Here is a 14160-nt window from a genome sequence, read left to right on the forward strand (position 1 = left end):
TGGGAGTGGCATCGCACTGCGATTACATGTGGCCAAACTTGAGCCAACAGAAGCAATGCATGGGAGGTGGTATGTATACAATTATCTTTACTTTCTCAGGCACAGTATCCCACTCAAATGCTAGTGTTTACATGATAGTCCTTAGGGCCTCTCTGGACATACCAGATGAAATGAACACCATGTCGTTCCAGATTAACCCCAAGTTCATCATCAGCCTAAAGGAGGTCCCTATGGAAAATTACACTCTGTGTCATTTTGAGAGACTTGTGAGAAGTGGTATTCAATGCGATGTCTCCTAATGGTTGCAAGCATGGAGGAAGGCCAACTGACTGGCAGAAGTTGTCTTTATAAGGAAGGAGCCGTATCTCATCCTGCCTAAGGACTCAACTTCACTGAACATTTCCTCAATGTGTTCCACAAAGAAAAGGTGCTTCATGGCAGTAAAAGTCTCCCCATCAGTCCTGGTACAGACGAGGAACCATGGAAAGGGTTTCCCCCAAGTCAGCAAGTCTGGCCCTCCTCCCAGGGGTAGCCGAGAGGGGAAAGGCAGAAACAGGAACTGAGACAGAAGTGTTCCTAGGGAGAAATGTCACCACAGAAGAGTGGCCAGAGTATTCAACACATCTCATGTGCCAAACGTCCGTCCTGGTACCACCTATTCTGAACAGGGGCTCACGTCGTGACTGCACCCAGCCATAACAATGGCCGCCTGGCAGGACGGTCGTTGCCAGGAGTTCCGATGCCTCAAAAAGATGGGCAACCACAGGCTTGCACAAAGCATTCACAGCGCAGGTACCAATAGCATAATCCCTGTGGTGTCAAAGGGCTCAGAAAAATGGGTACATAACAGCCGCACCATACGGACTAGCTACTGATCTGGTGACCTAGCAAGACGGTGAAAGGGTTATGGTAGAGAGAGGTTTTTTTTTTTTTTTTTTTTTTTTGTGGTTTTAGGGCGCACAACTTCAATGGTCATTAGCGCCCTGACTACGTTAAGTATGCACCGCGAGGCACAAGTTTAAAACAACAACTAAAAGGGAAAACACGATAAAAGACAGACTGACAGGCATAGGATTAAAAACAGCAGCATCAAATGTCCTTAGTGAGGTTTGTCAAATGGATAAAACGAAGAACACGAGCCGCTGCTCGTGGGTCATCCGCTAAAACGGCATCTAAAGAACATGGCAGGTTAAGATCGAGACGCAGTGCGGTAAAATCCGGACACGACATTAAAATGTAGCGGACCGTCAGCAATTGCCCACAGCGGCAAAACGGCGCCGGCGCAGCCGTCAGCAGATGGCGATGGCTGAACCGGCAGTGTCCAATTCTTAACCGGGCCAAAACTACCTCCTGCCGCCGAGAAGGGCGTGAGGAGGACGTCCAAGCCACGGGAAGAGGTTTTAAGGCCCGAAGCTTGTTGTCTGTAAGTGCAGCCCAATCGGCATGCCACAGCGACACAATGCGCCGACAAATGACCCTGCTAAAATCGGACAAAGGGACACAACAAGAAGCTGTCCGAAGCTGGAGGACCGCAGCCTTGGCCGCGGCATCTGCAGCTTCGTTCCCAGGGATACCGACATGGCCAGGAACCCACATAAAGCTAACCGGAGAACCGACGTCCACCAGCTGCTGAAGAGAGCGTTGGATCCGGTGTACAAAAGGGTGAACCGGGTACGGATCACTGAGGCTCTGGATGGCGCTCAGGGAGTCGGAGCAGATGACATAAGCAGAATGTCGGTGGCGGCAGATGTAAAGAACAGCCTGGTAGAGGGCAAAGAGCTCAGCTGTGAAGACCGAACAATGGCCATGGAGCCGGTATTTGAAACTTTGTGCCCCAACAATAAAGGAACACCCGACACCGTCATTGGTCTTAGAGCCATCTGTATAAATGAAAGTCATGTTGATGAACTTCGAACGAAGTTCCAAAAAACGGGAGTGGTAGACCGAACCGGGGGTAACCTCTTTTGGGAGCGAGCTGAGGTCAAGGTGAACGCAGACCTGAGCCTGGAGCCAAGGTGGCGTGTGGCTCTCGCCCACTCGAAAGGTTGCAGGGAGTGAAAAATTAAGGTGTTGAAGGAGGCGATGAAAGCGAACTCCAGGGGGTAGCAGGGCAGAGACATACAACCCGTATTGACGGTCGAGAGAGTCGTCAAAAAAGGAACGATAAGACGGATGGTTGGGCATTGACAGTAGCCGACAGGCATACCGACAAAGCAGTATATCGCGCCGGTAGGTGAGTGGCAATTCGCCAGCATCAGCATGAAGACTCTCTACGGGACTAGTATAAAATGCTCTGATCGCATGCCACCAGTCTAGCCCTCAGCACACGGTATCAAACTCTCAACACAGATATGTCTAAAGGTGTTGCAGTAATCCAACATCAACCAAACACTGTTGACAAAGCTGTTCCATTGGTTACGGTCATGTAAACAAGATGACGATCAACCAGCTCTGTGCACAAATTGTGTATATGACCCTCTCTGATCCACTGTTTACACACACACACACACACACACACACACACACACACACACACACGTGCATACGCGAACCCATGCATGTGCACACACGTCACTGTCATAGCCTGTGGCTTGCATGAACTACAGTGTCACAGTAAGATAAACCCGTTTCCTAGAGACCAGCACTTGCTCACTGTTTCCACTTTGTTTGACACTTTTGCACCTACTGTGTGTGCTGCAACAGTGATGTATCTGGTCACACAAAAGAGGGCACTGCTGGGCCAACATGCATGCCATCTCTCTGCAGCCTTAATCACTTATTATGATTCCAATGTTCTGCACATACTCCGATTTTGAAGTGATTCAAAGATGATTATCTCCAGGTGTTGCAATTTTCACAAACAGTTGCGGCTCTGTGTGTGTGTGTGTGTGTGTGTGTGTGTGTTGAGGGGGGGGGGGGGGGGGCGGCTTGCATGTCACACACATAGCAACAACTTTTTTCCAAGCACAATGACAATTATACGTCTCGTTTCATCACTGTGATGATTAACAATATGACCAACACTCATGATGATGAAAATCTTATCTCTCTCCTTTTCATAAGGCACATCTTCTGAATTGTTTAAGAATGAAAAGTTACTTTGTGAATTAGGTACAGCAGTGGTTAAGACACTATTATCATTGATCAGGGAGAGAGGTTGTTGAAGCCCTCACTGAAATACCAGAGTGTCAAATTACAGAGATTTATCCAATATGACATTTTTTGGTGCTGTTTTTTTAAATAGTTTCCCACTGCAATGGCTATTTTGTTACTGAGAAACAAAAAGTTCCAGGGCTTTTTTAGTTCAGATCCCAACATAGAGATTTGTGAGTTAGTCGCCAAAACTGATTCCAAATATACTTACAGCATTCAGTGCATATATTGGAACCATCCATAGTATCCTGCAACCAGAAACAATGGAGAAGTCAGTTACATAAATTGAAACACAAAGGTCAGAATGTAATTTACAGACAGCGACAGATACAGTGAAAGAAAATTACACAAAACATACAACAATGGAAAATTATAGATGGGATACAAACAACAGAACAAGTACACACCATCTCTCAATGTTTAGTGACATTGAAGCAGCTGGTTTTAGGGCCCTAATTCCTCAAAAAAATTGAAAATATGTCTTACATTAATCCAGTAGTCACGTAAAACTGTGGACATACCTCTAGTCAAACCATTTATTGCTCTTCTGTCACCACAAAAATAAGATTCAGTTAAAATATGGCACACTATTGCACAGTTGTCACATGTGGCACATTCTAGAGGCACTTTAGTAAGATGTATGTATTTATTACAGTGTAGAATGTTGCCTATGATTTAAGTACAAACTGTATTCATTTGGACTCAAATTATTACTAATCAACAGACATTCCTTTCTCTGTACATCATCAGCAACCAGTGATGGAAAATGGACTATTAAAGTTAAACAATACTTCTTCCTAACATTGCAAGTTTTTTACAATTAATGATGATTATGCCATACCCAACTATATCTACTTATTACTGTTCTACAACTTGTTTCCTTCACATGGTCAACTGACATATGCTATAACTAACTGAAACTGGTTATGAATACAAATGACTCCATTTTTTGTCTGCAACTGTCCACAACACATTCTGTCATGCCTTGGTCGAAGGCGTGTCCTGCTGGTTCCTTGAGTCCTGAGGAGTTTGTTATGGTAGAAGCTGCCTCTTCTGCTGTCTGCTGGCTCCACAGTTGCAAGACATGACTCCCCTTTCCTGAAGGATTATCACTGTTGCTGATGAGGAGTGTAGCCACACACCATCTCACATCACCCTGGTTCTAGTTCCTTGGGTGGCAAAGATACAAACCACAGCTGTGTTTCCACTCCAGTGCTATCATTATGATTGCCGTGCGAGTGCTGCAGCTGTTGACTCCAGCAGGTTTTCCTTACAGCCACCCACTGTGCAGCAGATGGGGGTCGATTGATAAGATGACACGCTACCCAAGCCTTTTCCTCAAACAGCATCGGCAGTACTGTCCAAGATCTGCCATTTTGTCTTGCAACACAGTATGTTCTTGATGTCAAGTCTTACATGGTGGTTCAGTTGTTGTCAACTAGTATCAGCAACATTGGCATAGAGGACAACCACATAGGTTTGATTGCACCCCATTCCATGCCAGTAGGTCGCCTAAGGCCCATAACCTTGAGTATCACCCCATAGTTTCCATCATAGGAGGAGGGTCTTATTTTGGATTTGGTGTTTGCCTGTTTTCTATCTGCCAATTAAATTCTGCAATTCGTAATGGATTTGTGCCTTTAGCTTATGTATCACCATTTTTTTTCTGTATCTGGAGATTGAGTGAGCATATCCAAAGTATTACCTACAATGCCTCAACTGACACAGTACAAAAGCTTCTATCACCCATAGAAGTATTCTGCATTGGACCCTATTAACCACCTATGCTGGTGTTGTTAGCAGAAGACTAGGTACCCACGCACTCACACAGTATCCCACTACCACAGTTAGGATAGCCTTATGACTCATTTTGTTATTTGTCTTGGTAGTTTATAATCATAACTGGCTAAACTAATAATTCTGTTCATCTTGTCCTGCCTCTCTTGCACAAATCTTCAATATGTCCACTATGATTTGTCGTTTGTCCAAAAAGGTGCCAAAGTATCTGGTGATTGACTTTCTCTTTATGAACCTGCTGCTTAGTTTCACGATTGGGTGTCTTAACAGTTTTTCCTTATGCAGCCTTCTCAAGTCAATTATGAGGCAGTATGAAGCCACAGGTCACATGGCAATACCTTACTTCAAGTAGAGCTTATTTTGTTCCAGTACCTGGTCAAGCAATCAGTTTAAGTATTTATGTTCATTCTCATTCTCTTCCTGCAATTCTCTTTTCCATATACCAATAGCTGTCATTCACACAGGTTATATCATTGACTGCAAGGAGACCTTACACAGTGTCATTGCATTTTCCACAAAAACTGATCATGATATGTGTTAGCACCTGCAGAACAACCCTAATTACCAACAACCTTAATCACCATTTCTGCAAAGAGATAGAAAGTGAGGGTTCACTAGGTTACATGCAGAGGCTTGGAACAGGGCTGTAGGAAGTATGATATTTGGGACTGTAGTTACATATAATAACTAACAGGTTGTATGATTCCACAGAAATATATTTTATTATCCTACAAGATAAAAAGCATGTTGTCACAAACATCGAACAGAGCGAACTAACTGCAGGTCCAGAGAGGTTAGCTGAGCTACCTCAGGGCAGGGATATCGTTCTGGGTGACCCCATGGAGTTAACTCCCCACAGAGCTATAAATCTCCTTTAACTGCCTGAGACCTAAATGGTTTACGACATCCAGCCTCTTTAGATATAACATTAACGCTGAAACTTAGATGGTACAAATGTAGCCTGTATAGTACTTGATGAAGACTCGGATGCATTGTTGTAGACAAGACCTGTTTGCATCCTAGACATCTCCAATGATACACTTTAAAAATGTTTTGAGTGATCTAACTTTAAGGTTTTTGAAATGCTGGTAGCCATGAGAGGCGTCCATCAAATATGAGACCCAAAACTTGACTGAATGATTAAAATGGAGCATGGTGGCACTAAGATATAATTCTATTTTATGAAAATTGCAACAGAAACATTATGTTATCAGTGAGAAATAATTACTTCCTTCTATCCTCATATCAGTCTCTCAAGTGTAACAGACAGGTTCTGAATGCAAATTGGGAGGAGTTGCAGAGTTTTGACATTTCAGAGTAACCATAACAAGTTCTTAACAATCCCACAGAGACTTCTTCAAAACGCTGGGTATTTTGACAAGTACTATACAATCCATATAGTCAGTATGTCATTTGTCATTAGCTGTAATTCTCTTTTCACGAAAAAATAGTGAAAACTGTTAAAAGATTAGCAGGAATAAAAACAACCTCTACAAAGACGTCAAGGGGCAATGAGAGTACATAAAAGAGTCATGGGTACAGGTACAGACGTATACAACAATCCGATGGAGCACATGAAATGTGATGTAGAGAATTTATGGGAAAATTAAGACTGAATGACACAGCTTCTATTGGGCAACTGCTTTTATTCTACTGAAGAATATCTTCACAGGTTAATTTAGAATTATAATTAGCACTGTAAAACAACAGTGTAAACCCATTTCATTGTACTGCACTTAGATTAAATTAAATATATGTCTTTGACTTCTTTCCATTTCCCAGAGACCACGTTCCCTTGGATCCATGGAGTTTAAATAATGTAATGAAGCCTTCTGTAAAAACCTAAAACATCTACTCTGTTTCATTTACTGATTTTTCCTCATCGATTATTTCTAGACTATGTTAATGAAACTTTCTTACTATACATCTACTCAGCTTTCTTCCATTCCCATCCGACATAAGGAATTCTGCTACGGGGAAACTCACATAGATTAAAGCCTGTATTTAAATGGTAACAAGAGGCGCCATATACATTGTGGGACTAGTGCCATGGGTATCATGTAGACACTATTTCAAGGAAATTGGTATTATGACAGTTTCTTGCATGTATGTTTATACTGTAGTTAGGCCTACCTAATATATACTAGAGAAAGCATGGTTAACTTTGATCTTAGGATGTCAACAGACTACCATAACACAAGAAATGGATATGTAATCTATATGCCCAATGTCAGGTTTGCAAAGGACCCCATCAGTTGTACGTGCCTTTGTCTTACATATTTTAACAAACTACCTAAAAATATCCACTCGGTGAATCTGAATAAATTTCAGATCATAAGAGTATAGCATGTTTTAAGGTGAAAGATTTTAAGTGTGTACAATAGATGACTGAATTTTGATTCTGGAGTACATTCCCTATATAAAATTATGAATTGTAATATTTTATGAAGTTCTTAATGTGACATGTTGATTCACTTGGCATACCATATTAGATTTATGAACAAAGGTCAGCATGTATAACAATGTGCATTACTATAGTTAATGCCTTTTTGTAACATAACTGAATAGTCTAATGAAATAACTAAATGTATATAGCTTTCACACGACAACAATAACTGCATGTCAACATGTTTAAAGCTGAATAAATATTCTCTTGATGGTGTGGTCAGGCCTTGTGCAATACTGAGCTGTGTGTTCTGCCTGTTGTATTTTATTAGGCCTAACATTGTGCGGAGAACCACTTAACTGTCATGGGCATTTTATTCACATATTCAAGAGCTGAAGTTTTTGCATTAGGCTTGATTATAACACTTGCATCATCAACAAAGATAATGATTTATGATTCTTGAATCTGTGGTAGCAGACTGAATACTGATCCTTGGGTACATCAGCTGTGATTATTGGCCATTCTGAAGTAGCTATGCACTCCCTGGATTTTGTAATTTAACACAGTGCATTATTTTCGTTAGACTGGATGAAATCCAGTAATCCAAAAGTGGTCACATACCACAATACTAGAGTTGCTCTACGAAAATACAAAGGACTGCTCATTCAGATGATTTTGATAAGTCACATAGAACATCAGCTACTAGTATTCTGTCATTTATGTTTTGTATAATCTACCTGAAAATGGCACTCACAGCTTGTTTATGTGGGGTACCAGTACACTGTAATCAAGTACTTGTAAGCAAATGGGAGACTGCTGTATGGTCTTAAAAACATGCACTAAGTATGCTATGTTTGCAATACTGGTACAGACCATTAAGTTGCATTACTTAACACTACCTACTTCCAAGAAAGACCCAGTAACAGTCGTCTAGGTCATAGATATTACTTTAAAATAATAAAAATCATCAGCCCTAGTTCAATTATTACAGTTTTATGATGGCATAAGCTATCCTAGTTGCTCACCTGGCATTTTGAAACTAAGGATTAGGTTTGGCATTACAAACGTGTAAAATCTTACTTGCAGTTCGTTATTGTCTTCCATTCTTAAGTTGACAGGAGAAGTTTGTAAACACACACTTACCTGATAATGTGCTTCTGTAGATGCGGTTTTGTGTAAAATACCATATGCTGAATGATTTCCCATATCGAGATGGGTAAGGCCATTAATGCAAAGACTCCACCAACGAGTGTCCCTTGGTCTTCCTTCGTGAAACCATTGTTCATAGCATTTACAACAAGTACTGGTAATACTACAACTATTACAAGAACATAAATAACCACTACGACAGGTCTTATCCACATCCGCCATTTCTGGAAGAATTCGCGGCACGACTCCCCACACATTTTTCGCTATCATTACATAAACAGTAGCAAACAAATAGCGAGCAACTTCAAATGTCAAAGTATTATCCGCAGCTGACTGCCATCCGCCATAGCTAATGTCGACAAACGAAGTTCAACAACGCTTCACTCGATTTACAGAAGCGCCGTCAGATGGCGACACCGAAGTACTTAGCATTTGATTGATTACGCGGGTTTTTTAAGAACCACTCCGCACAAGACGTGTACGTATGTCGTCCGCAAAAGAGACGGAGGATTTTCTGGATGGGTTATTTCTCGCAATATGCTGAATTGGTTTGGACGCTGTAAGTTAGTCATTATTCTTTACTGTTCGTTTTACAGTTTCTGTTTTTGTGGCCTTAACAGGCCATACTGGGGTGCCGCCGAGGTGAGCCTGCGCGAAGAGTGCAGGCATATTGGTGGCACGAAGACTGACTGAAAAAGAAAGAGGAAGGACGGTCTAAGAATTAACCGTCTATTTCAAACATGGGTGGCACGAAGACTGACCGTATAAAAAAGAGGAAGGACGGTTTAAGAATTTACTGTCTATTGCTAACACAGTGCACTTCGTTCACACTGCTGTCACCTGCATAGCTCGCTCATGTTTAACAGTGGAGTTCTTATTGCTACTTAACCGCGATGTTGTAGGTTCTCAAAGGTCGGTGAACGGATGCTGAAGCAAATGTGCTACTTGAGCGAAGGGTTCCGATTTGTTCACGTCTGCTCCGGGTGGTGATTGGAGCGAGATTCGAAGACCGCGGAAAGAGCAAGCAAAAGAAGGCGAGGACCATATGCCATTTACTTGCCTCTCCAGCGATAATACCCTTGCGGCTCCCAAGTTTAGTTTAGAAAGATCAGATATGCAAATAAAAATTGAGGAACAAGCAGGAATATCAAGTAAATCATATTACGGAAGTTGTTAGTCGTTGTGTATATAGACAGCTACACTCTGTGTGTATATCTAGATCAGTGGTTCTTAACCTGGGGGTAATTACCGCCTGAGGGTCAAAATTTACTTTTTATATTTTCTGAGGGATAAAAAGTAAACGATTCGATTCTGTTTCAGTCGTGAAACTAAATTATTTTCAAAAGATCATTAGTATTATCACAATTTTGTAAGACTTTAATAGTGATTATACAGCGTGTTACAAAAAAGGTACGGCCAAACTTTCAGGAAACATGCCTCACACACAAAGAAAGAAAATATGTTATGTGGACATGTATCCGGAAACGCTTACTTTCCATGTTAGAGCTCATTTTATTACTTCTCTTCAAATCACATTAATCATGGAATGGAAACACGCAGCAACAGAACGTACCAGCGTGACTTCAAACACTTTGTTACAGGAAATGCTCAAAATGTCCTCCGTTAGCGAGGATACATGCATCCACCCTCCGTCGCATGGAATCCCTGATGCGCTGATGCAGCCCTGGAGAATGGCGTATTGTATCACAGCCGTCCACAATACGAGCACGAAGAGTCTCTACATTTGGTACCGGGGTTGCGTAGACAAGAGCTTTCAAATGCCCCAATAAATGAAAGTCAAGAGGGTTGAGGTCAGGAGAGCGTGGAGGCCATGGAATTGGTCCGCCTCTACCAATCCATGGGTCACCGAATCTGTTGTTGAGAAGCGTACGAACACTTCGACTGAAATGTGCAGGAGCTCCATCGTGCACGAACCACATGTTGTGTCGTACTTGTAAAGGCACATGTTCTAGCAGCACAGGTAGAGTATCCCGTATGAAATCATGATAACTTGCTCCATTGAGCGTAGGTGGAAGAACACGGGGCCCAATCAAGACATCACCAACAATGCCTGCCTAAACGATCACAGAAAATCTGTGTTGATGACGTGATTGCCAGTGGTAAATGACCTTCCTTGTTGGTGGCTTCTCACCGTACTTGGATCTAAACATCCGTTGAACAGCTGTAGCACACCTGTTTTATTCGAACTCTAACACACAGAAAACTCGCTCCGCTCCTGAACTTGCCATGTTTGCGATTAGCGCTGGGGTTGGTTCTTGTGCAAAAAATAATTTAAAGCAGCAGCCGGCAGCCACCACGTAAGTGATCACTCTCATTACAAACATAGCAAGTTCCTAGTTGTTCGTTGTAAATTACGTGTACCTGATATCCACAAATCACAATATACGAAAGAATGTTAAATGTCAAATGAACGAACCCTGCTGTAATATTGCAAATTTGCGTTGGCTCGACCATTTCTCGTTTCTGATTTGTTTGATATCACCGTATTTTGCAAGAACGTCTCTTAGAAAGTAACTGTCAACTTCCGATGGCCAACTGAAAAGTCGAACCCGTTTAAATCCTATATCGGCATTTCCACTGTACTCACTGATTGACCCTGATTCCGGAGTTCTGCTTTTCCTCTCGTTTTCAGCACGACTTTTTCCAGCTGTAGCGGGTTAAGACACTTTACCCAAAAACAGTACTGGCCATGACATAGTACGCCGTGTGGATCTGGTCGGACGTGATACATTGATATCATCAATGCGTTCATAAATTTCCGGGGAACTGGGTTGCACATTTCTAGATTCCTTTTCGAGCTCAAAATACACAGTACTTTCGCTGGGAACCATTCTAGCCATATCTGTGCACAAAAGCAGTCGAGACCGCTAGCAGTTAAACCAAGTTTGTGTTAAAACTATTTTGAATCAATAGTGGTTAAATAACAGTCAAAGTCATAAGGAAAACTATGTAAACATGGCCTGTGGCACTACGACTTGCGGAAGAACGGCAAGTCCGATTGCTGCCGAGCCTCAAGCGGAACTGTGCACTCGGCTAAGGAGGCGGACTCTAACAATAAAGTAACACTGTACCAGTTCTGAGTTGGTTTTACTTGTGCCTCTCATAGTAAATTACTAAATACGTTTCCAAATCTGTCAGAAAGGCATCTCTTACATCGGTCACAATAGTTACCACATTTGAAAAAGTCGCCTCTCTATCACATCATGTTACGAAGTAGAACTTCATTGTTGAAAAGTCGCTTGGCAAATAATTCTCGAAAAGTACGTATTAAGTCATAACGTCTGATATAACGTTTTTCTTTAAGTCGCTAATTTTGTAATGCATTAAAAAATTTACTCACAATATTTTATATAAATTGAGGGAACTACTTATTACTACAGATACTGCAACGGCTGTAACGTCTGAGCGTTTTATTGTAATTTTTATTTTTTAAGAAGCAAAAACTGGCTGGTTCAGCGCTGGGTTTCCTGATTATGTGATACGTTTCTCTGTTTTCACAACTAGGACAAGCAACAAGTGAGAGCTATCACAAAAATAAACTCGATTTATGTGCATTCTTAAATTTTGTCTTCGTGTTCCTTTATCACTGTTGATCAAACGTTAGTAAAAGTTCACAATGATTTCGAGTGAAGCTTGCCTTACCAAGTAGTAACAACTTTTACATACACCGCTATAACTATGCAAAATTAGGCATATGTTTAACAGGTTCTAAGGATAAATAAAACGGGGAAAAGTCTACTAAATTGCACAAACACAATTTTAAAAATTAGTCACTTAAAAATCTCCATTTTTCTTGCGTTTTGAGCATGGAAGAGAAGCACTGGGGACAACAGTCCCCGTTCATTTAGAAGATCCTGAGAATTAATGTCCACCGACTCCAAACGGAGGGTCACTCAAAGCATCTGCAAGTTTTTTGCATCCTGTTGAGATCTTATTTTTTTGTTTCCATGTTCTTAATGTCACAAATAACACTGAACACGTCGCAGCAGCTACAGAGCTGATGAAATCTTCCTTCAGAGACATAATAGCGGTGTCTACCACAACACATAAGTTAGCCCTTCAGCGTTTCTCTTTCCCTGAAATTCGTTCATCCTTACTTTCGTAACAAAATTGCCTTTTAACAATTGGAGATCTGGATTCTGTTAACTCAACATTTTCTAAAGCTACAACCAATTCCCCTGCTTCTTTTTTAGCCTTTTAAAATTGGTGGCTCTATATTCTTCAATATCACTAAAGTGCTGATTTCATTAACTTTACTGTAGTGTCTAATTGCGTATCTTATTGCTGAAATGCTTTATTGACTCTGTTGACACGGCAAAGGATGCTACTCCATATCACAGCACACAAAGAAAAATTTTGTGATTGCAAAATGGAAATGCCGTGTGGCTAGGGCCTCACGTCAGATAGACCGTTCGCCTGGTGCAAGTCTTTCGTGTTGACGCCACGTCGATGACTTGCGTGTCGATGGGGATGAAATGATGATGATGATAAGGACAACACCCGGTCCCTAAGCGGAGAAAAATCTCCGACCCAGCCGGGAATCAACCCCGGGCCGTTAGGCATGACATTCCGTCGCACTTACCACTTTTTTTTTCATTTTGTTCGTTGTTGATCGTTGTGTTTGGTCGCTGCGGACGTTACATGACATCCGCTCAAGTTAGCTTGTTGATCCTTCCACTCGGTTTTTTATTACAGAAGCCAACCAGACCACTCGGCTACCAGTGGCGGACAACTTTGTGATTTCTTCAAAGAGACTAATGCTCCACTGAAACACTTTCAATCCTAGTCTCCCATGTTGTACCACACAGCGGCTGCTGAGTCAGGTTTACGTGATTCTTGGGTGCTTGCCAACGCTCCACAGAGGCAGAAAATAATGTGAACAATCTTTGAACTACACCAAAAAATATATAGCTCAATTATAGACGATTTAACTGCATCACTAACAATCAAGTTCAAGCCATGATCACAGCTAGGGATACAATGAGCTCTTGGAGTTTCTTCAGTGATACGAGCTACAGTACAACACTTCTTGCCCTTCTTGTTGCTTCCGTTGTCGTAAGATTGTCCCCGACAATCTGCAAGCGATATGCCAAGTTAGGTAGCATCTGAAGTAACAGTTCTGTAAGACCTTTTTCAATAGTTCAAAATGGCTCTGAGCACTATGAGACTTAACATCGGTGGTCATCAGTCCCCTAGAACTTAGAACTACTTAAACCTAACTAACCTAAGGACATCACACACATCCATGCCCGAGGCAGGATTCGAACCTGCGACCGTAGCAGTCTCGCGGCTCCGGACTGAGCGCCTAGAACTGCGAGACCACCGCGGCCGGCTTTTTTCAATAGTGTCGCACTCTTTTTTTTTTTTAAAGCTATTCTTCAGTTGCAACCGGTATGGAAAATAGATCTATCACTCTTAAAACCAAGCTTAATTGCCCCTTGTAACTTAATTCTAGCCAATATTGTTGAATAATATTTATTTGTACGTATGTTATTCTTCACGATAGATACAATCTCGTCAGAAATTATGGTAATGATTTCATTTTGTATGTCCTTACTTAATTGTGTAAGCATTCTTCCTGGTTTAGCCACACAAATGATATGATCATTTAACACAGGATCGAACTTGGCCAATAATTCTACTTTCCCCAAAAA

At 41.6% G+C, this 14160-nt stretch overlaps 1 protein-coding gene across 1 annotated transcript in view; it reads right to left on the bottom strand.

Moving 5' to 3' along the window:
- The window catches only part of LOC126094679 (transmembrane protein 184C), a 70909-nt gene extending 62054 nt beyond the window's left edge, over positions 1 to 8855 (bottom strand). The window contains exons 1-2 of the mRNA XM_049909196.1: positions 8480 to 8855; positions 3365 to 3401 (exon numbers count right to left, since the gene is read on the bottom strand). Coding sequence (XP_049765153.1) covers positions 3365 to 3401; positions 8480 to 8742 — 300 coding nt within the window. The 5' untranslated portion in view covers positions 8743 to 8855. The remainder of the gene's footprint in view (positions 1 to 3364; positions 3402 to 8479) is intronic.
- Positions 8856 to 14160: the final 5305 nt, after the last annotated feature.

The sequence above is a fragment of the Schistocerca cancellata genome, chromosome 8 (genome assembly GCF_023864275.1).
Source record: "Schistocerca cancellata isolate TAMUIC-IGC-003103 chromosome 8, iqSchCanc2.1, whole genome shotgun sequence".
In the NCBI taxonomy this organism is placed as follows: domain Eukaryota; kingdom Metazoa; phylum Arthropoda; class Insecta; order Orthoptera; family Acrididae; genus Schistocerca; species Schistocerca cancellata.